Source organism: Delphinapterus leucas, chromosome 1 (genome assembly GCF_059928025.1).
Source record: "Delphinapterus leucas isolate spDelLeu-1000000601 "Yukka" chromosome 1, BTC_Dleu_Yukka2, whole genome shotgun sequence".
Lineage (NCBI taxonomy): Eukaryota > Metazoa > Chordata > Mammalia > Artiodactyla > Monodontidae > Delphinapterus > Delphinapterus leucas.
In genome coordinates this window covers 150,510,277-150,534,931 of record NC_143129.1, presented here as the reverse complement: position 1 = coordinate 150,534,931, position 24,655 = coordinate 150,510,277, and the positions used below count along the sequence as shown (strand labels likewise).

At 48.0% G+C, this 24,655-nt stretch overlaps 1 protein-coding gene across 1 annotated transcript in view; it reads right to left on the bottom strand.

The window, feature by feature from the left end:
- Window positions 1-24,655, bottom strand: part of AGBL4 (AGBL carboxypeptidase 4) — a 590,265-nt gene that overhangs the window by 34,993 nt on the left and 530,617 nt on the right. The window contains exon 9 of the mRNA XM_089912066.1: window positions 23,189-23,351. Coding sequence (XP_089768192.1) covers window positions 23,189-23,351 — 163 coding nt within the window. The remainder of the gene's footprint in view (window positions 1-23,188; window positions 23,352-24,655) is intronic.

Below are 24,655 nucleotides of genomic sequence, written 5' to 3'. Positions count from 1 at the left end.
ACAGGGAGATCAGCTCGGTGCTTTGTGACCACCTAGAGGGGTGGTATAGGGAGGGTGGGAGGGAGACGCAAGAGAGAGGAGATATGGGGATGTATGTATATGTATAGCTGATTCACTTTGTTATACAGCAGAAACTAACACGCCATTGTAAAGCAATTATACTCCAATAAAGATGTTTAAAAAAATGGTCTCTGTTTCCTCAACTCTTTGGGTTTTCTCTCTGCCCCTCCATTTACTCCTCTTTTCTCTTTACAAGACTCAAGCACCAGGGAGTCTCCCAGCCCCACCCTCTACTGCCGTTTAGTGGTTAAGAGTGCAGGCTGTGGAATCAGACAAGGCTAGTCCAGACCCTGACATGCACATCTACCAGCTGTGACCTTGGGAAAGTTACTTCATCTCTCTGACCTTCAATGCCCTCGTCAGTCACATGAGAACAATAATTTCCGCCCTGTCTTCTTCACATGATTGTTTTGAGATTATGGAAAACTCCCAGGGCATTGCCTGACACCTAGCCAAGTCCCTTCCATAATTCTGAAACTTCACTGAAACGTCAGTTGGTGGCAGAAATTCTTGGCCCTTGCCAAATGTTTCTTCCTGCTATTTTTTTATGATGTGGACCATTTTTAAAGCCTTTATCAAATTTGTTACAATATTGCTTCTGTTTTATGTTTTGGTTTTTTGGCCACGAGGCATGTGGGATCTTAGCTCCCTGACCAGGGACCAAATCTATACCCCCTGCATTGGAAGGTGAAGTCTTTTTTTTTTTCTTCTGGCTGCGTTGAGTCTTCATTGCTGCGCCCGGGCTTTCTCTCGTTGTGACGAGCGGGGGCTACTCTTTGTTGGGCTGTGCAGGCTTCTAATTAAGGTGGCTTCTCTTGTGGAGCACAGGCTCTAGGTGTGCAGGCTTCAGTAGTTGCAGCATGCAGGCTCGGTAGTTGTGGCTTGCGGGCTCTAGAGTGCAGGCTCAGTAGTTGTGGCACACGGGCTTAGTTGCTCCGTAGAATGTGGGATCTTCCTTGACCAGGGATCAAACCCGTGTCCCCTTCACTGGCAGGCGGATTCTTAACCACTGCGCCACCAGGGAAGTCCTGGAAGGCAAAGTCTTAACCACTGGATGGCCAGGGAAGTCCCTAGATGTTTCTTTCTTGATTGGATAATGAAGTGTGGATTTCACAATGCTTCCAAATCATATCAAGAGGACGTGCTCAGTGGTCGAGGGTAAACTAACCTGACTCCCCTTCCCTATCTCCTCCTATATACACTACCCATTCCTCTTGTTAATACAGTAATTTATTTGTGCTACTCTCTTGCTCAGGAAACTTCTTTGGCTCCCTGTTGCCTATAAGCTAAAACCTCAAATTAGTACTAGGGCATCCAAGGCTTTCTATGATCTGGCCCCAAAGGACTTTTCCAACTTCAGTTCCTAAGTCTCCCTTGCATGAACTCACCAGTCAAGACAGGCCAATTTCTTAACATGCTCAGTTGTACCATTCAGCCTTTACTCTCCAGAGGATGATCTACTCTCCAGAACGCCTTCCCTGTTTCATTACTGGACTGTAAATCTCCTTCATTAGACTGTGAGGCTGGATGCTACTTTGTTTTGTTTTGAATCTCAATATCAAGAGAGCTAGACACAATGAAGACCCTCCATAAATATTTGTTAAAATGAACTAAATGCCACTCTTTCAAATTCTTCTTCTTTAAAGTCCAGAACAGATCACTTTGGGTGCTCTGATGTAGTCAAGTTCAGGATCTGAAGCCAACAGACCTGGGGTCAGACACAAGCTCTACCACTGTGATGGCTAATTTTATATATCAACTTGTCTGGGACACGATGCCCAGATAAGTGTTCAAACATTATTCTGGATGTTTCTGTGAGAATGTTTTGAATGAGATTATCACTTAAATTGGTGAACTTTGAGTAAAGCAGATTACCCTCCATAATGTTGGTGGGCTTCGGCCAATCAGTTGAAGGACTGAATGAAACGAAGGACTGACCCCCCCTGAGTACAGTGTACAGCCTTCGGACTTGAACTGCAGTATCGGCTCTTCCCTGGGTCTCCAGCCTGCTGGCCCACCCTGCAGATTTGGGACTTGCCAGCCTCCATAGTCACAAGAGCCAATTCCTTAAAATAAATTCCTTTCTATATAGACACACATCCTATTGGCTCTGTCTCTCTGGAGAACGCTGACTTATGCAATCACTTACTGGCAGCGTACTTCCATCAAGTTATTTTACCTGGCTGAGCCTTTGTTGTCTAAGCTGGAAAATGAGAATAATTGTTTCTCCTTCATAGGTTGTTACGATGATTCATTGAGCCCCTGTCTGTGTATGTGAGAGCCTTGTAAATTGTGAGCTACCGTGCCTTGCTAAATCTTATTATCAAGGTCCATCACCTCCAGGAAGGTGTCCCCACCTGCTCCAGCCTTCTTTACTCTCAGACATTCCTGAGCTCCAAGAACAGTCTGGGCTTACACCACACCGTCTCTGTCCTTTCTTTTGGCATCTAAGCACATGTGATGCCCAGCACTGGAGGGGAGACAGAGGAAGTGGGGACAGCTGACCCAGTAGAGAGGCCCAGTATAGACAGACCAGCCTGGGGGCAGCTCGTGGAGCTAGAGCAGAGGCTGCTGTGAAGGATTCAGACACAGTGCTGCAGTCAGTTGGGTCCTGAATTTAAATGCAGCCCATTGCTCTTTGTCTCGACGGGGTAATAAAAAATCCTCAGACAGTATATTATGGATGCAAAGGTGCAACACTGGATCTCTGCCCTCTGCCCGCCATCCGACAGAAGGGAGACATGTCTGGGGCCTGAAGGAGACAGACCTTGCAGGGAGGGAAACAGGTCAGAGCAGACAGCATGTCCTTGGCAGGGTGGGGAGAGCTTGGACCCCTTACACTAAGCCAGTACTTCCCAATGTTTCATGCTGTGACTCACAGGGAAAATGATGATATTTGTTTGCACAGTGAAGGAAGAAGGGAGGGGCTGCCTTTTTCTGGAGGTTACTGGCCTTAGAGCCTGGGCTGCGCCAGGCCTCATGAGGCTGTACATGGGCTGTGGTATCAGTACCTTGGTGGGAATCTCTGTGATACACTTTCCCCAACAGCTGGGAGCACAGAAGGTGCTGTGGTCCTCACAGGCCAACCTGATGGAAAGCTCAGCTGGGAAGTCTACTGGCCCCCCAGCTCCAGTGGGTCTTATGGTTGCTGCCTCTCTCTATGGGTCGAGAATCCTGCAAATCAGATCACGGCATCCCTCATTCATCATGACTAGCACCTACAGTCCTGGGTAGGGCACGTAAATAAGGACTTCACCTCTCCGCTCAGCCCTGTCTCCAAGCATTCCCTCCCCTAATAACTGTATCCATGTGTTTTAAACAACATGCATCTTTTCCATTCTCTCTCTCCCAAGTCTGCAGGTGGCTGGTTTGACTGATGTAGGATAAACTCTGCCAGAAGGTAGGGCTCCAGGCTGGCTTGGCTGCAGGCTGCAGGGGGGTCCGCAGTGCTCATTCTGGAGCCAGGCTAAAGTGGCAGTGGCTCCCTGTGGCATGCTCTTCTCCTGGTGGGTCTTTAGAATAGCCAGTGCCAAGCCAAACTGCACAGGCACGTTGGAGACCTCCAGCCGGGTCCGTTCTGTTAGCCTCCCGTTTGCCAAAGGAGGTCACCTAGATATGCCCAACATCAGTGGGGCAAGGAAGAGTACTGAACCCACAGTCCTTCCTGGTGCTTGAAGCTCCAGACATTCCCAGCTCCTGAATACATGTGGTGTCATGTCTCTGGCCTGGCCCCAGAATGTCCATTAATTGTAGTATCTGCACATCAACTTCTCCATCAGATTGTACATACAATCTTGGAATACTGCGGCCTCCTCTGACCCTTTTCTATATCTCTAGCCATCCAGTATGGTGCCTGACACAGAAGGAGTGCTCAGAAACTCCTCCATAAACAAATGAGTGAATGATTGAACAAATGAATGGCCAATGCCTGGGTTTCTATGTGCTCACTTGCCTGTCTATCTGGACCCAGGGGTCTCTGTGTATGTTTTGACCCTGGCCCCACTGGGGTACAGCTCCAAACACTGGGTCTAGGTTCTAGCAGAGCTAAGACACACTGTATAGGGTCAAAGTCCCTTGACCCTTCATCCTTCCTTATGGCTGAATTTGAGTTCGTAGGATGTCCAAACTGGGAAGGACATTAGAGACTCCTTGGTTCAACTGCCCCCATGTGGGAAGAAGCAATGTCTTATTCGTCTTTGATTCCCAATGCCCAGAGCAGGACCTGGTACAAAGTGGGTGCTTGGTAAATATTTGATTTTGCACAACTCCCTCTAACGCTTTTATAAATAAGAAAACGAAAGCCCAGAGAGGGAAGATAAACTCTCCCATTCATACAGTAATTTTCTGGTAGTCTGGTTTCCAGCCTGGGTCCTCTGACTTTCAGAAGGCCAGAACCCAATGGACTTTTCCTAAGGTCTTGTTTCTTGACACGGATCTAAGGTTATATGAAGTAAGATATTAATGACTTGTTCCAAGTTGGTCTTAGATCATTGATGGATCCAACATGGATGAGCTCATGTTGCTCTGAAGCCACGAAGGCAAAAGGCAACTGATGTGGCGGCAACAGAGCAGACTTTGAAAGCTGACAGTGTAATCCAAAAAGAGTCACGCACCACAATGTTCACTGCAGCTCTATTTACAATAGCCCGGAGATGGAAGCAACCCAAGTGCCCATCATAGGATGAATGGATAAAGAAGATGGGGCACATGTATACAATGGAATATTACTCAGCCATAAAAAGAAACGAAATTGAGCTATTTGTAATGAGGTGGATGGACCTAGAGTCTGTCATACAGAGTGAAGTAAGTCAGAAAGAGAAAGACAAATACCGTATGCTAACACATATATATGGAATTTAAGAAAAAAAAAGTCATGAAGAACTTAGGGGTAAGACAGGAATAAAGACACAGACCTACTGGAGAATGGACTTGAGGATATGGGGAGGGGGAAGGGTAAGCTGTGACAAAGCGAGAGAGTGGCATGGACATATATACACTACCAAATGTAAGGTAGATAGCTAGTGGGAAGCAGCCGCATAGCACAGGGAGATCAGCTCGGTGCTTTGTGACCACCTAGAGGGGTGGGATAGGGAGGGTGGGAGGGAGGGAGATGCAAGAGGGAAGAGATATGGGAACATATGTATATGTATAACTGATTCACTTTGTTATAAAGCAGAAGCTAACACACCATTGTAAAGCAATTATACTTCAATAAAGATGTAAAAAAAAAAAAAAAAAAAAGAATCTGCAAAGGCACTTGCTAACTACATGACCTTGGGCAAATCCCCTAACTGCCCTGAGCATCAATCTCCTCCCCGACTTCTTACTCCAAATGGGGTCCATAATGCCTGTCTTTCAGGGTTGTGGTAAAGATCCACGCTAATGCGGGCCATTTGCCTGAAACATCTTAATCTTAGATGGTTAGTCACTTACAATGACGTTGTAGTTTCAGTTTGTACTTCAAAGCTGGCCCACAGCTCCAGCCATCACCTCTGGAGATTGTTTGCCCTTACAAAGACGTCCGGTCTCCATGCCCTGCCATCCTGCTATTTTAATTTTCGCAGTGCCACTGCTCACTGTGGAACAGCCACTGACCATAAAGTTTGACATTTTGAAGATTAAAGTGCTTTGAATTAGTCATGCACATGTGAAGTCATTGTTCCTACTTGTCCTGCTCCAGAATCTAAAAATGACTTTCAGCAGAGCCCAGTAACTTTCCCTCCTCAATCACCTTCTGGTGAGGAGACCTGGTGGAGTTTAGGCCAAGTGAAAACCCTCAGCCACTCAGAAGAAAACCAGAGCAGGTGAGGGACGGTATGACTTGGCATATTTGAAAAGAGGGGTCTGCTCTGCCAGGGCTTGGCGGTCTGCTGCCTCCCCAAGGATCGGGGGGTGCTGGAGGGTTGGGGAGGGGTGGGGTGAGGCAGGGAAATCATAAGCACAGGAGCAGAGCAGGCGCTGTGGGCTTACAGGGGTCTGGGTTCAGAACCTGCCTCTGCCCCATGTAAGCTGTGTGACCTCAGGTACGTTCGTATCTTGAGCCAACATTTTCTCATGTGCAAGACAGAAGTAGTGCCTCTTTCATAAGGCTGCTGTGGGAATTTAATAAGCTAACAAGGCACTTAGCACAATGCCTGGCACATGGCAGACAACAAATATTTTCCTTCTCTCAAAATCTTCCCAACTTTCCACGACTCAGATATCTTCTCGTGCTTTAAATCCTGTGCATTCCCAGAAATCCCAGAGAAGTTCACTTGCAAATATTATTACTAAAATGCTTAGCCAAAGGGAAGTGAACTTGGGATTTCCCAGTCTGCCCTTAGTGTAGCTAAGTGGGGCAGACTACAGTCACAGTGTTCTTGTGGGGAACTCAAAAGAGGAAAATCCTCTTTGCTTTAAAACTAGCTGTCTGGCTGCCCGTGTCTCTATGGGGGGCCAGGTGGTTCTCCATCCAGGCAGGAAGTCTGGTCCCCAACCAGCTGGCCTCCGGACCACCTACTCAGCAGATCCCCATGAAGTGATCACACAGAACTGTAATGTGTAATAAGAGCTACCATTCCTTACTCGGAGACAGTCAGCATGTTAAGTACTTACATTCTAATTTAACCTCACAAAAACCCTGGGAAGTTTGTACCATTATCTCTCTTCGGTGGATAAGGAGTCTGGGGTCCAGAGAGGTGAAGCAACTTGCCCACAGTTGTGCAGGGCTCAGAAATGGCAGGGCTAAGGTTTGAAACCAGATCTGTATGACTGCAGAACCCCAGGCTCCTAACCACTGAACCATACCGGCTCATATACCTCCAGTCCTGGCCCTTGCCTAAGCCTGGGCCAGTTGGCTGTCCTGGCTTCTCTGTGGCTGGGCTGAGAGACTCGACCTTCCCCCAGGGAGGTGTGGAAGACGCGGCCTGTGTTAGTGCAGCTAGCTGTCAGATAGCTGCGACCTGGAGCGCGTTTGGGATTGTACCCTCGGCTCTCCTCGGGGGACACTGTGAGAGGCGACCTCGTGACACTGGTGCTGGCATCTGCTGAAGGAACGCTTAAGAGACGACAGGTCACTCCTCCCAACATGGGGCCCTGGGTGAGAGGTTTCCTTAAGAGCTCAGCGCTGGGAAATTCTTTGTGTGGTTTCAGTGTGGCATGGGCTTTTGTTGTAACTAGCACACACAGTAAACAAATGGCAAGCACGTTATAATAACTGGCCCACCGACACATACGCCAGGACGTCATGTGGGACCTCGGGAGATGACTCCTCCCCGCACTCCCACCAAGGGCACACTGGGAAGAGGAACTCCCTTGACATCCTTACACCCTCTGGTTGTCCCTTAGCTCAGTTCACAGGCCCGGGTGGCACACTTTGTCAAAAATCCACTCTGCCCACTTGGGGAGGCAGAAAAGACAGACTGTGATCCCTGAAAGACAGCTCCTTCAAGGTGAAGGTCAAGTCCCCGCTTTTCTGAAGAGCTGGATAAGTGGTATTTGAATCTGAATCTGTACTGAGGTGTGAGGAGAGGGGAAGGGGGAAGAGGGAGGGGGCGCGGAGGACTGGAGAGGAGAGGAAGAATAGAAAGCCTAGTGGGGCTGCGAGGGAAGGAAGGGGAAGGAGTGCTGGGGCTGCCTGTGCCCCTTTAGTCCTCACCACCACCAGTTAAGGGGCTGGAGCTCTGCGCACCTGCACAGCAGAGTGTAAGCAGAGGACACGGGAATCCAATGCAGATTTGGTGCAAAACGTTTCCCCTGTTTGCCTTAAGAGAGGAAGGGAACTAATGAGGAAGAAGGAGAGAGAAAGGAAAAGTGGAGGACGGGGGAGGGGAGACAGGAGGCTGGGGGGAACGAGAAGACAGCAGGCGCAGGCGAAGGAGGGCACACTAGACACTGTGTGAGTGTGTGTGTCTCTCTGAGAGACAGAGTCCAATAGACTGACAGAGAAGACTGGTGGGGAAGAGGAGAGAGAGACAGAGACAGAGGGGAGAGGGAAGAAATAGTCGGGAGGGGGGATGCCCATGCAGGGAGAAAACTGGGAGAGGTGAGTGGATGTGTCCCTCCCTCCTCCCAGCCCAGACAAAGGACTTGGCGGCTTCCCAACCCTCTGCGGGATGAAGCCAGACTCTCAAAGGCAGCCATGCACCCTGGGGGCCAGGAGAGGGCACTTCAACCCCAGACAACAGCAACAGAGCTGGAGCCGCAGCCGGTGGTCACCGCCAGGCAGGCAGATGAGAGGCGGGGGGAGGGGAGGGGAGGAGAGGCAAGCCTCCGGCTCAGGTCTGTGGGCTACCAGCTCTCAGTGGAGCCAGGATCCTGTGCACATCCCTGCAGACACAGGATGGGCCATGACCTGGTCTGGGTCCCCCTTGGCTGCCTTTGCCCCAGCCCAGTGCCTCCTTTGGCCCTGCCCCGCCCCACCCCTACTCTATTCCAGACTTCTGTCCTGAAGGGCAGTGTCCCTCCAACTTCTCCCCATGGGCCCCCCTCCTCCCCTTCATCAAGAATCATCGCTTCCTTGAGTACAGGGAAGACTAATTTTCAAAACCATTTCTTAAATACTCTGCCATCTGATCTGCACAACCATTCACAAGGCGGGCAGCAGCAGGGAGAGGGCGACACCGAGGCACTGAGGTGGGGTGCCACTTGTCTGTGATCACATTAAAAAAAAATAAACATCATGGCACTTTCCAGTCCGTACCTTCCATAAGGAGAACTTAAGCATGTTACTGTTTCCTCAACACCAGGATTAAGGAGTACTTACATATATTGTCTCTGAGCACCAAATACCTAACCTTGTCACACCCTGAGTCTTGGTCTCAGTCCCACATCTTGACCATAGACGGAGCCTGATCATTAACGACTTTGTCCTGATAAGAAGTTCTAAACTATGCACATGAATCCGGATGATGGAGTGTGACTCTATTGGGATATCTGAGAAATCCAAACACACTTTGAAAAGGATTGATGCTGTTTAAGAATCTTAGGAACCCCTTTAGAATCTTAAGAACGCTTCATGGAAATTTCCATGAAACCTCCAGCCTGCACTGATATCACTGTTTCCTGATGGTCCAGACATTTATTACTTGGATTTCACCCAGTTCAGTACTTGACCAGAAACAGTAATAATATTATTATTTATTGAGTGCCTACCATGTTCCAGGTAATTTATTAGGCACCTGAGATTTTTTTTTTTATGTTTCTGTCTACTTGAAACAACCCTATGAGGTAAGTAGCATAACCATCACTGTTATAGATAGGCAAAGTAGGGCTCAGAGAGCTTAGGTCTCTTGCCCAAGGTCACACAACTAGTAAACAGCAGAGCCAAGATCTGTACCCAGGTCAGCCTGGCTCCAAACGCCAAGCTCTTTTCCTCCTCTTGTCAAACAATGGCATCTCTTAGTTACATCTCAGCTATAATTAGCTCAACCGTCTGGCTGGTTTCTTCAAAGAAACTGTCCTCTAGTAGGGCACTGAGATTTGGACTTGGTAAAGGAAGAAACAAATCCAAGCTTCTGGGAGGGGACTGCTCCACCATCTACAAGCTGTCACCTGAGCAGGCTTCCTCTATTCGACTGTTTCTGCACTTTTGGAGCCGGAACTGGTTGTGGCTAAGGACAGACACTCAGGGACAACATGTACCGCTCCCTCCCCGTTTATGAAGATAGATAATAATACTCATCTCTCTAGACTGCTGGGGGGAATCAAACAAGATGATGGCTCTGAATGCACTTTATACACCCATAAGGGCTGTTCACTTCCTGATGGCCCATTCAGGGCTCAGCATCCTGTAGGAGCTCTGTAAGTATCATAAACATATTTTGCTTTGAACGAAAATCCAAGCATCCTCTGTCTCCTCTCTTGTCTCCACTGACTCATGGCAAAATGTGCTCAGACCGAGAGCAGTGGTCCTGACCTCCTGCTCCTTCCAGGTTCCGTTTTTCATCCTCCCGGTCACAACTCCCACCTCCTGCCTCTCCAGACACATCAACACGCCAGGCACGGCCACAGCTTCAGCTAAGGGCCCTCGCCTCGGACAGGGTTGGCAGCTGCCTCCTCTTCTTGGCAGGACATTTATCATCTTGAGGAAAATACTGACGGATAAGAAACCCCAGACAGACAGCATGTCCAACTGGGTATGCAGCCTGCTGCTTGGGAAGTGAGATTTGAGGTGCTGGCTCCAGATCTTTCTGGAAGAAAGGGAGGGTTGGTGGACCTGTGGCAACTGGGCTGTGCCCACAGGGGGTTAACAAAATCCTAGGGATGACTGTGCCCAGTACATAGATGTTCAATAAACGTGAGTTAGACCCAAGCTCAATAGGCCCTTTGAATGAGGCCTGGAGGATGGAGGCCCTTTGTCCAAACCCACCATTTCACAGATGGGAAAGTGGGATCCAGGGAAGACTAGAGATTTGCTGAGCATCACGCACACAGCAAGTCAGTGGCCAAAACCAGACGAACGAAGTCCAGGGCTCAAGAGTCTCACGTCAGAACACTGTCCACCTCACCACAATGCCAATAAGATAGCCCCAAACCGCTTCCCTGGTGGCGCAGTGGTTGAGAGTCCACCTGCCGATTCAGGGGACGTGGGTTCGTGCCCCGGTCTGGGAAGATCCCACATGCCGCGGAGCGACTAGGCCCGTGAGCCATGGCCGCTGTGCCTGCGCGTCCGGAGCCTGTGCTCCGCAACGGGAGAGGCCACAACAGTGAGAGGTCCGCGTACCGCAAAAAAAAAAAAAAAAAAGATAGCCCCAAACCTCTGGTCAGATGTGACGATCTGAGAAACTGGAATTGTTGGTTCCCTCCGGAAATCAGGAAAAGGGGGACCTTCGACTTAATTTCAGAGCCAGTGTCCAGGGAGCACATCCTTTTAAAGATGAAAGGAGCGGGAAGAAGGCAGAGCAGAGGAGTGTAACTGGGTGAGGTGGTACCCATCTATCCACTGCCCGCTCCTATCTCCCCTGACCGTCCCCCTGGCCTCCCCGCTGCCACGATGCTCTCCCTGCCGCGCTGGTTTGCCAGCAGATCATCAGTCCTTTACCAACTGGCTCCCACAGACCTCTCCAGCCTCACTGACTCTCACTCCCCAACTTGCACCCCAAGCCCCTGACTTGCCCAAAGGAGGGAAGCAGCTCTCCCAGGGCTGCAGACTCTGCACACGCTGCCCTCCCTGCCTGGCCTGCAAGCCCCTTCCAGGTCGGTGCTGCTTCTCACCACCCTCTGTGCCCCCTCTGTCACAACACTGCTGCAGCTACTCGCTCACCTGCCCGCCCACCGCACGGGAACTTCTCCAGGCAGACGCTGTTACCACCCATCGCTGCACCCCCAGAAGCCAGGCCAGGTCCTGGCGCATAATAAGTGCTCAGTAAGTGTGGTCTCCGTTCTCCCCCACGTAGAGGTTCAAGCTGGAGCTGCCTCCACTGGCTCTCGTTCTGACCTCTAGGGCCACATAGAACAGATCTACGCCCTCTGCTGCATGATGACTCTTCAGAAATTGACCAAAGCAAAGGGTCCAGATGTTTTCTTTCTAAGGAGAATACCCCCGATTCCTTGGCCAGTTCCTCACAGGCAACAGTGTTGGGTAGGGCGACCAACCATCCTGCTTTACCCAGGACTGTCCTGGGTTTAGCACCACAAGTCCCCTGTCCCAGGAAACCCCTCAGTCCCAGGCAAACCTGGGCACATGGTAAATCTAGTTTTATCTTCCCCTCCCATCCTAGGTCTTCAGAGGCCATGCACCATTTTCTCAATGGCCTGCATAGGTGGGGGGTAGGCAGAAATGAACCCAGGGCTCCAGGGGTCGATGACACCACAAGGCAAAGAAAGGCCAGCACCTCCTTGCTCCCGACATTGGCCTCTGTTAATGCAGCCAGTCGGCATCAATTCTGGCACGAGAACAGTGTGTGGTGGCTGTGCGGGTTGATACATTTGCCTTGTGTGCTAATATGGAGCTTTATAGTGTCAACTAAGATGCCTAAGCCAATTTACCACATAGGAGACCTTGTTCCCCCAAAGCAGTACTTCCAAAGTTGCTTTGGTTTTATTTGTTTACTGTAAAGACAGAAATTTTTCAATACCTTTGTTCTCAATATTGCCTAAGTCCTTCAAGTGTTCCAGGCATTCATCCATTCCACAATTACTTATTTAACACCTACAATGTGGCAGACAGTCCCTCTCAGTGTCCTTTGGGCTGCTCAGAGACCCAAATCTGCAACTGGTTGGAACAGACTTGGGGTAAAGTCCTTCTATTTTGGGGCCTCTCCCCACATTTGTACAATAAGATAATAGAGACACAAGTAAGTGTGTATATAAGTGTGCAAGTGAACTTGAATATAAACAAACAGGTTCAAATTTCTGAAGAACCAGCTGGGATTTTTCTGACTGTCAGCTAACAGCCATGATCCTGAGACAATATCAACTATTTTTATCAGCAACTTGGTTTCCATGGAGCCTTGCAGCACTGCTAGTGAAGGCGGACGGTTATCACCATAAAATAACTTTACAACTTTGTAATTTGTACCTCTCTGCTGTCAGTAATATTAACAGCATTTCGAATTTTGGCTATAAACTTGACAATAGCAGATAAAACCCTTAGAAACCTCATTTTGGGGGGATGAGGGAGGGTGCGGGAAGGTAATGACGTTTTGGTTTTCCAGGCCTGGGTAGAAGGTGCACTTTGATCTGGAGGTGGGAAATGGGAGAGCCAAGGCAGGGTTCACAAAGAGCAAGGCAGCTGAGCTGGGGTACCACAGAGACAGGGTCTGGGTGGCATGACGTCTGGGTGATCAGAGACTACAAACATGTCAAGACTGGGGGCAGGGGTTACAGAGAGTGGGGCTATAGGACGGGCAAGAGCTGGCTGGTGGGTCCCAACCTCTGTGGGGTTTTGTCCTACCGGGAAGGAAGGGAAACTGGGCCAACTGTAGAGCAGGGAAGAAAGTAAGACAAAGCCCACCAGGCAGAATTGAGAGAGCAGCCCGGGGCACGTTATTTGACTTTTCTGGGCTTGAATTTCCCTATATGTAAAAGGTACTCATCTCATAAACCCATGCACATGTGGTCACCTTATCTTTGATAAAGGAGGCAAGAATATACAATGGAGAAAAGACAGCCTCTTCAATAAGTGGTGCTGGGAAAACTGGACAGCCACATGTAAAAGTATGAAATTAGAACACTCCCTAACACCATACACAAAAATAAACACAAAATGAATTAAAGACCTAAATGTCAGGCCAGACACTATAAAATTCTTAGAGGAAAACATAGGCAGAACACTTTATGACGTAAATCAAAGCAAGATCTTTTTTGACCCACCTCCTAGAGAAATGGAAATAAAAACAAAAATAAACAAATGGGACCTAATGAAACTTCAAAGCTTTTGCACAGCAAAGGAACACATAAGACGAAAACACAACCCTCAGAATGGGAGAAAATATTTGCAAACGAAGCAACTGACAAAGGATTAATCTCCAAAATATACAAGCAGCTCATGCAGCTCAATATCAAAAAAACAAACAAACCAATCTAAAATGGGCAGAAGACCTAAAAAGACATTTCTCCAAAGGAGATATACAGATTGCCAACAAACACATGAAAGGACGCTCGACATCACTAGTTATTAAGAGAAATGCAAATCAGAACTACAATGAGGTATCACCTCACACCATCAGAATGGCCATCATCAAAAAATCTACAAATAATGCTGGAGAGGGTATGGAGAAAAGGGACCCCTCTTGCACTGTTGGTGGGAATGTAAATTGATACAGCCACTATGGAGAGCAGTATGGACATTTCTTATAAAACTAAAAATAGAACTACCATATGACCCAGCAATCCCACTACTGGGCATATACCCTGAGAAAACCATAATTCAAAAAGAGTCATGTACCACAATGTTCATTGCAGCTCTATTTACAATAGCCAGGACATGGAAGCAACCAAAGTGTCCATCAACAGATGAACGGATAAAGAAGATGTGGCACATATATACAATGGAATATTACTCAGCCATAAAAAGAAACAAAATTGAATAATTTGTAGTGAGGTAGATGGACCTAGAGACTGTCCTACAGAGTGAAGTAAGTCAGAAAGAGAAAAACAAATACTGTATGCTAACTCATATATATGGAATCTAAAAAAAAAGCTTCTGAAGGACCTAGGGGCAGGACAGGAATAAAGACACAGACGTAAAGAATGGACTTGAGGACATGGGAAGGGGGAAGGGTAAGGTGGGACAAAGTGAGAGAGTGGCATGGACATATATACACTACCAAATGTAAAATAGATAGCTAGTGGGAAGCAGCCGCATAGCACAGGGAGATCAGCTCAGTGCTTTGTGTCCACCTAGAGGGGTGGGATAGGGAGGGAGGGAGGGAGACACAAGAGAGAGGGGATATGGGGATATATGTATACATATAGCTGATTCACTGTTATACAGCAGAAACTAACACAACAATGTAAAGCAATTATACTCCAATAAAGATTTTTTTAAAAAAGGTACTTATCTCAAAGGCCAAAAATCAAATGATTCTTTCTATATCCATCTATCTATCTATCTGTCTATCTATCTACCTAATGATTTGGAAATAAACTTGGAGATCATATCATTTCATCTTCTAATCGAAAGATAGGAAAATTTGGACCCAAAGAGAAAGGAACTCCCCAAACCTACATGGCAAGCTGGAGGCAAAGCCAATCCTGTAATGCAGGGAGCCTGACCCATCTCATGAAGTACATCTCAACATTATAATTTTTACCATTATTACTACTACTATTAATCATTCATTCATTCAACCAGTCATTCAGCCATTTAGTAAGCATTTGTATTTACAGACCAAATTCTAGTCCATGTCTGCGTGGAGGAGGAAAAAGATTCTAACCGGCTTCAGTCCCGTTTAGTCGTCTGTTCCCAAAGCTCTCTTTTTGAAGCATTATTTTGTTTATGAATCTTAACAAAGGCTTGACCTTGGCCATCACAAGTAGGAACTGGGAAGTACCTGGGTATCTTTCCTTGCCACCCAACAGGTCAGACCTGACTGCTTCCTACTCTTCTGTATAGAAAGTGAAGCTTCCTCCCCAAGAAAGAAAACCCAGGCAGTACTCCCCTCCACCTGATAACCACCACAGCACACACACATATTCACACTCACTGCCCTATTAGTGAGCCAACTAGCAGATGCAGGTGAAGCTTGCTTCCACTTCATTCATTCCTTCATTCATTCACATTCACTGAGGGTCTACCTAGTACCAGGCTTTAGCCAGAGAAGTAAAATGATTTAACCAAGGTCACACAGCTTTATGAGGGGGGGAGGGCAGAAGGCTGTTCCAGAACTGGGATCTTGACTCCCAACCCAGCATTCTTTTCACCAACTCAAGGGAAAGCCCACCTTGACGGTGCACACCAAGAAAATCCCTTCTTTCCTTATGACTCTACAGTAGCTTGTGGAAAAGTCTGTCTGAAGCCCAGGTCTCTTCCCAGAAATTCTGGTCCATAGAACCATCTGCCTACCAAACTTCTCCATTTGTATGTCACATGAGCCCCCTACACTTAACACATCCCAAACAGAGCTCAGAATATCTCCCTCTCCAACCCCTTTCTCCAATAGTTGTGTTTAAGTGATTGGCGCCACCGTCCGCCATGTTGTTCAAGTTGAGAAACTGGGCATCTTCCTTGACTTCTTCCTTTACCTCCACACCCAAGCCATCACCCAAAATAGTCAATTCTACCAGTTAGATAATAGGACATGTTATTAAGATGGAACTGTCTTAGTCTTGGTTTTGCTGAGATCCCAAGTCTGTAGATACCACATTGCAAAGTGAGGTAGGAAACTACCAGGCAGGACTTGCAAAAGGAAACCAGAAAACCAGATTTGCAAACTTTAGCTCTCCGTCAGACAAGAGGGCCACCGGAGGGTGCAGTGCCCTAACCGAGGTGAACCCCAGATCACCGTGGACTGAGGGAAGACCCATGAACAATCGGCCTGAGCACATGCACTTGCCCACGTCAGTGCTCTCCAGCCCCCGGGCAGGTGTGTCTGAGGAGGCCCACGAGGGACTGCCAGGCCCTCTCAGGGAGTACCAGTCACCCAAGACCTTTCCTACACTTTCCTCCTGTCCCGCATGCTGCTCTGCCTTGGAGGGGTAAACATCTAGGGTTAGCCAGATGGGGGAAAGGGATGGAAATCAGGTCGGGGAAACAGGAGTCACCTCGAGCAGCCTGTCTGAGACAGGCCTGGGCTAGAGGATGTGGAAGGTTTTACTTTGAAGAGGTTCAATGGCTTTGATTGGACGAGACACAGTCATTGCTGAACTGAGACTGTTTGGTGACCAGAATTAATTAGAAAACTTTTAATTTCCCGAGAGTGATTAGAAAGTCATGGGGTTTGTAAGAGCTTTTATATCTCTAGATCTAGATGTAGAATCTATACGCATCTATGTGCAGGGTCCATGGGAGACAAAACATATTTTATAATTGTACGCTGTGTTTCTTGTTTAATGTACCTGTTACATAGCTCACAAATCTTTCTCCTTCTATTCGTGGTCTGGTTCTGCCTATATTTATTTATCACCTACTGTTTCTGGCCCAACTCCAACTTCCTTCCAATACTTTGGATGCACATCCTCTCTCTGGCATCTGGGCTTTCTCCTGTATGTCTCCTTCTACCAGGAAGGCGGCTCTACCCTGCTTCTGCTGCCTGCATCCCATCCACCCTGGAGGCCTGAGCCCTAGTTACTCCTCCTCCAGGAAGTCCTTCTTCCTTCTCATTCTTCACCGCTCCTGCAGGGTTAGATGGCTCCCATGTGCATCCCCAACCAGCAGAGCTTCCCTCTGCCTGATCATTTATCCCTCTGTGCTGCTGTCTCTACCTTTTTCCCTCCTCTCAAAACTGTCTCCTTCTTGAAGGCAGGAACCATGCCTTATTCATCTGCCTATTTCTAGTGTCTAGCGAGTTTTGTGGGATGGATGAGTATATAAATGGTATCTTCAATGTCTGTTGTATGTTTCAGAGGACTCAGTACAAGGCACATAGTGGGCTCTGAATCGAGACCAAGATAACTGAGTTCTAAAGCTCTGCATTTTGTCTTGGCTACAGCAGCCGTTCCCTTCTCCTAGAGACAGCATTTTCTGATTTCAAGGTGTCCACAGCTATAAGTGTGTGTGGAGGTCTCTGTTTCCAATGTTTTTCTCATCCATTATGTCAAAGAGCTATTTCCTTTTGGCTTGTAACCAGACCATAAACAAAGGCCAGAGAAACTCTGGGTTATTTTATGATTCCAGTTTAGCCTTTCTCTCTCTCTCTCTCTTTTTTTTAAATTGTTTGAACAGAGCATATTTATTACTTGGCAGGCCAGTAAAATGTAAATAAGGTTTGCTGAAGAATGGTCCAAAATTCTCAGGAATTTATCATTTCACAACAACAACAGAAACAACAAACCACAGGAAGGAAAGGCAAGGGAGCTAATATTTAATGGCACTGAGTATATGCCCAGTCATTTATCTGCTTTCTCTCACGTAACCCTCCAAACAACGCCGTGACGTAAACAACCATTATCTGCACTTTCCTGATGAAGAAACTGAGGTTAAATAACTGAGTTACGGTCCTCAGCTAGAATGACAGAAAGCAGAACTCACACCCACGCCTCTGACCAGAGCTATATTCTTGCTACAACCTGAACAGACACCACCAGCCAGGGCAGCAGCCTCTGAGGATGGCTTCATTTAGATTCTGTTGAAAGTTAGAAGTCTTCCTCCCAGAAAATGAACTCCACATTTTTACTCACAGTTTTGAATAAATTTTAGACAGTTCATAGGCTCTTCTTGAAGCCCATCCATAAAGCCCTCGATTAAGAACCCTTTAACTAAAAGAATGAAAATAGCTATTGGCTTGGCTTGATCAGTTGTCCAGGGCACTTCTGTGCTGATTTTCCCTATTGGACTGAAACTCATGCTCATGGGGTCACTCAGTCTTAAGACTCATACATAACACAACTGTGGATTCTTGATATCATAAGTTCATCTAAACAGGGAATTATAACATTTTAAATTTTAGAATCAGAAAAATCTTAGAATATTAGAGCTGGAAGGAACCAGAATACAGACAAGTCCACACATAGTTTCATTCTGCAGCTCTGACAGGTAGGAAGTATCAGACACTGAGCCTAAGAGAAGGGACAGGGCCTGCTTGAGGCTACCCAGTAATGGTGACGGAATCAGGATTCGAACCCCTGGTTGCTGGATTCAAACCCCCGGTTGCTGGATTCAAAGACAGATCATCGGGTTGAAGATTCAACCAGTGGAAGGAAAGTCATGCACTCTGCATGGAGATGAGAAAAGTGGTGACAGAGGAACATTTGTTGAGTTCCTATCAGGTGCCAGGCAGTGCAAGGGGATTGGAGATATATTGCATCTTTTCACTACCCCGATAAGCCTGCAAAGTGAGTATTATTATTTTTATTTTACAAATGGGGGAACAGGCTCAGAGTTGTGTGATAACCAGCCCAAGGTCACACAGCTAAGGAAGCATCAGTGTCTATGGCTATATTACCCTGATGTAGTGAGGAGGAGAGCCAGAGAGCAAGACCCTGGTAATGTCTAGCTGCTGCTTTTCCAGGGAGAAAAATTAAACCGACAGATACATATGTTCTGGAAGGTAAGGAGGTGGACACTACTGTGGGCCTTGGTGAAATATCCCTCAGGATTCTCCACCTCACCTAGCTCTTCTCCGGTCTTCCTCTCACCCAGCATCCTCTGGATAGCTAATTTGGCCTTCATGGACCCTGATGCTGGGAAGGGCATACTCTGGATGACAGAATTAAAACCCCTCACCATGGGAACTGCAAATACCCACTTGCTGTGTGAACCACATGGCGTTCTGAGGTCCAGGTCCTCCGTTATGGTGATCCCACCAAGGCCTTTTGCCCCGCGTACCCTACCAACACAGCCCCTGGTCTTTTGCTCTCACAGCCCTGACTACCTTCTTTAACATAAATGCGGGTCCTCATTCATAGTCACGTAAACCTTTTCGATGTTTTAACCAACAGCCGCTTCATATTTAAAGCTTACGGTGCACACTCATATATATTATTTCATTTAACCTTGCAACTCAGTGAGGTTGAGTGTTACTAGGTCCTCCTCTTACAGACAAGGACACTGAGACACAGTGAGGCTATATAACTTGCCCGTGGTGACACATCCTGTAAATGGCTGAGCCCGGATTCAAATCCAGATCTGTCTCAGTTGAAAGTCTGCTCTCTTTTCATGAATATTATTCCCACAGCAGGGGTTAAGAAAGCAGGAAGGTTCTCGGTGCCTTTGTGAGGGTGATGACGCTTACCTCAGGGAGGCTGGAGGATTGCCGAAGGGTGGGATGTTGGTGCTGTCATCAGATCCAGGTCTCCTGACTCCCAGTCTAGAGGACACTTCCTCCCAGACCATATTGCCATTCCTATCAGACCATGTAATTTCTTTTTCTGATTGGGACACAGAGCCAGCAGCCAACAAAGATCACAATCTGTCTGCCTGAAGTCTCCCTCTGTTTTTTTTTTTTTTTTTAAATGCATTTCAAACAAGAACCAGGTTAAATCACACTCATGTGCGTTGAACTGGCCTGCACTTCTCTGGAGAAACTCCAGATTCCTCTTCTTGTCCCTTAGATGCCAGATAAGATGGGGTGACCCAACAGCACCGCGGCCTGTTCAGCTCCTGCACAGCCTTGCTACCCATCACCCTTAACCCCTTCCAAACGCTGGCTTCTGGTCCCCACTGACATCCCCATCCAATCACTTCCCAAGTCTTCTCAGTGCCACATTCTGAATATTCCACAGCACCACCCAAGTCTAGGCTTGAGTCATTTCCCACCTGGATTGTCATAACGGCCTCCTAGTGTGTCTCTGTCTACAGCCTTGGCCCCTCCAATCTAACCTTCCCACTGCAGCCAGAGGGGCTTCCCACTGCTCTGTAAAGCCCTTCTACTGCTCTTCACAGTCCTTACCGTTTAAATTCCTAACGGGCTGCCATTTGGTCCCATCTCCTGCATCTGAAGTCCTTCAGCCATACCCGACCCCTTACAGCTCCAACAGTCCACCTTCCTTCCTCCCCTTTCTGTCTGCAATGCCCTCCCTACAACGACCCACCCCAAGCAATCTGCCTAATTTCTACTCAGTCTTAAAAACTCAGCTTAGATGTCTCTTCTGCCGGGAAGCCTTCCCTGACTTCCCGAAACTGTGTTTGAGTCTCCTCCTACCCCCATATGCAGACATTTTTGTCTTCAGTATGTTCCCTGCTACACATCCCCTGTGCCTAGAGCTTCACCTGGCTTATGGCAGACACTCAATATATATATTTAAATGAACATTTCCCATGGCTCTCTGGAATTCCTCCACCACAGAACTTACCCCCCAGATTATAACTGCCTCTTTCCTTTTCCGGCTCCCCAGGTGGACCAAAAGCTCTGTGAGTCAGGGACCATGCCTTCTTGGGCAATATTTTACCCCAGTGCCTAGTAGGACTCCTGGCATGTGCTAATGGTGTACTTACTTTTGATGAAAGAGGATTGGGTGTTGAGGAGAGGAAACCCTGGGCCTGGGTCAAGGGAGGGGCCTTCCACTGAGAGAAACATTTGCTTCTAACACAAAAGCATGTTGGAGGTGCTGAGATAGGGTAGGAGAATCCATCAAACTGGACATCAGAAATCAGCCACAAACTAAGTGCAGGCCACACCTGGCGGGACCCTTATCTCATTGAGATAAGGCTCACATGTGGGATACCTTTGGTGTGCATGCTCAAACTCTTCTTTCAGACAACTCCCTCTGTCTCCTTTGCCACCACATCAGGGGCGAGCTAGGCAGGGGCAGCATGGAATGTGCGTATGCGTGGAGCACAGGAGTTAGCGGATCCTGGGGAAGCAATGGGCCGCACACCATCGTGTGTGTGTGTGTGTGTGTGTGTGTGTGTGTACGGGGGCAGTGTGGCACATAGAGATGGCCAGGACTTTGGAAACCAAGGTCCTCTGCTGCAGAGCAGAGCCTACTCCATTGACCGGTGAGCCAGGTAGTTATTAAAGCAGACTTCAAGGTGACTGTCCCGGTCTTGGTGACTGGGCGGCGGGGGGACTCTCCCTCAGTTCTTACCACAGTCTCTCCAGTGAGGTACTGGATCTGGAACACTGGTCTAACACCTCGTCTGCCTACTGCTCGGCCCTCCCTCTGAGGCCATCACCCTGCCCCCATGTCCCCAGCTAGGTTACTGGACCCCCCAGAGCCACGAGGGTGCAACCAACTGTGTGCACCAGCGCTAAGTCGTGTCCCGACCGGAAAGGAAGTTTTCCTGCACAGGGTGTGGAAGAACTCCGCAGACACTCCCCAAGGGCTCAGTCAAGGCTGAAAGGAGCACCTCCACTTCTGGGGAGAGAGAGTTTGTATATAGAGAGTTAATATTATCCTTTCCCTTTCTTTTCCATCAACTATAATTCTTTCTCTGAGAAAACTAAGTGTTCAGAAAGGAGAAATGGGTCAGTCCAAAAACAAAAAGTAAAGAAAAGCAGAAACTGTCACAATCTGTCACAACCCTGATGTACTGACCTTGAAATGAAAATCAATACTCAGGAAACTAGAATTACTAAATAATCCCTAAAAAAATCAAGCAAGCTAGAGAGCGACCTCTAATTTCATCATGACAGGCTTGGGGGTTTTCAGGGACATTTTATGAGGAAGCCAAGAGGAAAAGCGAGTTGGCAAAGGAAATGCAAAGGCAGAGGGAAAGATGCACAGAGGATGAGCAGGAAGGCAGGGAAGTTGGAGGGAGGCTAAGGGGAGACAGAGAGGAAAGGATGGTGGGGAAAGGAGAGAAGATGGAGGAGGAGAGGGAGGAACACATCACATGAAGTAAGGAGAGAAAAACACAAGGCGAGAGTTGGGGGGACAGACAGAAGGAGAGGGGGATGGGGACTTCCCTGGTGGCACAGTGGTTAAGAATCCGCCTGCCAATGCAGGACACACGGGTTCGAGCCCTGGTCCGGGAAGATCCCACATGCCACAGAGCAACTAAGCCCGTGTGCCGCAACTACTGAACCTGTGCTCTAGAGCCCGTGAGCCACAACTACTGAGCCTGCGTGCCACAACTATGGAAACCCGCGCACCTAGAGCCCATGCTCCGCAACAAAGAAAAGCCACCGCAATGAGAAGCCTGCTCACCGCTGCGAAGAGTAGTCCCCGCTTGCCGCAACTAGAGAAAGCCCGCGCACAGCAACGAAGACCTAACGCAGCCAAAAATAAATAAACAAACAAACAAACAAATAAATAAATAAATAAAAGTAGAGGGGACAAGGCGGGTACAGACAAGCGAAAGGGAAAGTAGTGCACAGAGGGAAGACAAAAGGTGGGGGCATAAGCACAGAGAGATGGACGTCTGGTCTATAGACCAGACGTATAGTTGATAAGGGAGCGGGGGAAGGACAGGGATGGACTGGGAGTTTGGGGTTAATAGACGTGAACTATTACATTTTGAATGGATAAACAACAAGGTCCTACTGTAGAGCATGGGGAACTCTATCCAATCTCCTGGGATAAACCATAATGAAAAGGAATATTAAAAATAGAATGTGTGTATGTGTATAACTGAGTCACTTTGCTGTACAGCAGAGATTGGCACACTAATGTAAATCAACTCTACTCCAATAAAAAATTAAAAAAAAAAAGAGAAAGAGAGAGACAGAGACATGTTCAGGGTGAGAACGAGGGGCCAAGACTGTCAACGTCTTCCTTAGCAGCCCCGGGATGAGCATCTGGCCTGTGTACTTCCATACTTTAGATGATGGAAGACTCACTCCTTTGTGAGGGGACAGAGGGGAGAGAGAGAGGGGAGCAACACAGGTATGGGAAGGCCATGGGTCCAAGCGCCCGAGGAAGACTTGAGGCATAGCACAGGCAGATGGAGGGGAGTGTCCTTTAGGAGGGCAGAGAGCAAACAGGACAATCCAGAGATGACACCAGCGGAACCAGTCATGTCCATCCTCACCCCAGAGTCTCAGCCCTCACCTGAGTTGGAGACCAAATTCCTGACCTGCTTGGTAAATCCTGGCGGACTTGGATACTTTCAGCTGGATGCGAGCTGGCCCAGGGCTGGGGGGTGGGGGGGACCTGCGAAGGATACAGGCTTCCTCCGTGTAGGGCACAGCGGCCGTGGTGCCACCGATGATGTAGCTGTAGAAGGAAACCTCGAGGGTGTAGCAATACGAAGTGTGGTCCAGCAGCCCACCGAGGAAGCGACGGCCAGTTCCTGCTTTCACGGCATCTCGGTTAAAGGACGTGCTGGACTGTGAGAGACAAAGAAGGGAGGAGAGAATCAGGGCTGGACACCTGCTGGCTATGGGACCTTGAGCGAGCACCTCTGGATCTCAGCTTCCTCATCTGAAAAGTGGGATGTGACTCCCACTTTGCAAGATTATTGTAAGGATGGATTAAATAGACAAACAATTAAATGAAAGCACCTAGCGCAGTTCTTAGGGCATAGTAACTGCCATTTAACAAAGATTTGTGGAAATTTGAATGGGGACAGATGGAGCAAGGAAAAGTAGACAGAGCATAAGAATGATATTACGATAATCAAGACTGAAATTTGGGCACTGCTTTCAACTTTATGATATTGTTTCCCATATAGTATCTCATTTAGGCTTCACCCCCTCGACAGGGGTGTCGTAATGTTTCCCCTCTAAGGTGAGGTAATGGAAGTTCATAGTAAGTGACACAGGCCTGGACCAGGACTAAGTGACTCCAGACACCCCAACCCTCCTTCACAAAGCTCCCCCTCCGTTAGGGACAGCTGAACTCGTGCTCAGCATCACCAGAGCACAGGGGTCACGGCTCTTCTTTCCTTGGGTGTCTACTACCCCCAGCACAGTGGATAGAGAGGAAAGAACCAGCAGGTCCGCATTTCAAGTCCTCTCTCCAAAAGCGTGTGAGATGTTAGGCAAGTAGCCTTATTGGTCTGAGCCTCAGTTTCCTCATCTGTAAAGCGGTGGTAAATATAACGTCTCTTTTACAGAGCTGTGAGGGTCAGTTCACTTGTGGTTAGAAGGGCTTTCTATGCTAACCCATGGAAATCGCAGTAAATGAAGAACCTGGTTTTAATAAGAGAAGGCATGTCCTGTTCAGCAGAATATAAGAGAAGAAGGAAAAGGGGGTGGGGAGGAAGAGGGAGAAAGAAAACAGCAAAACAAGACAGATATAGAGATACTGAAAGAAAGAGAGCTGTGTGTATGTATGTGTGTGTGCCTTTTGACGTAAAGGAAAGGATCAGAAAATTAGAGTCTCAGATCAGAAAGGACTTGAAGTTGAAGCTCATGTAATGAAATCCAGCTCTCTCATTCTAGAGTTGGGTGCTGAGAATCAGAGAAGAGGGGAGACAGAGGCTGGACTAGGATAGATGACCTTGACCCAAGGCCTAAGCTCTTAAGGAGGCTGCAATGCAGGAACTCCATCAGGCAAGGCCAGAAATAAAGCTCCTAGACTACACCCTTTTTGTAGACCCTGGAAACGTCACCCCTGTGAGGGTCTCTGAAGTCTGTGGCCCAGCCTCCTGGAGAATCACAGTCTCCCAGGGTCTCCTCCAGAAGACCAC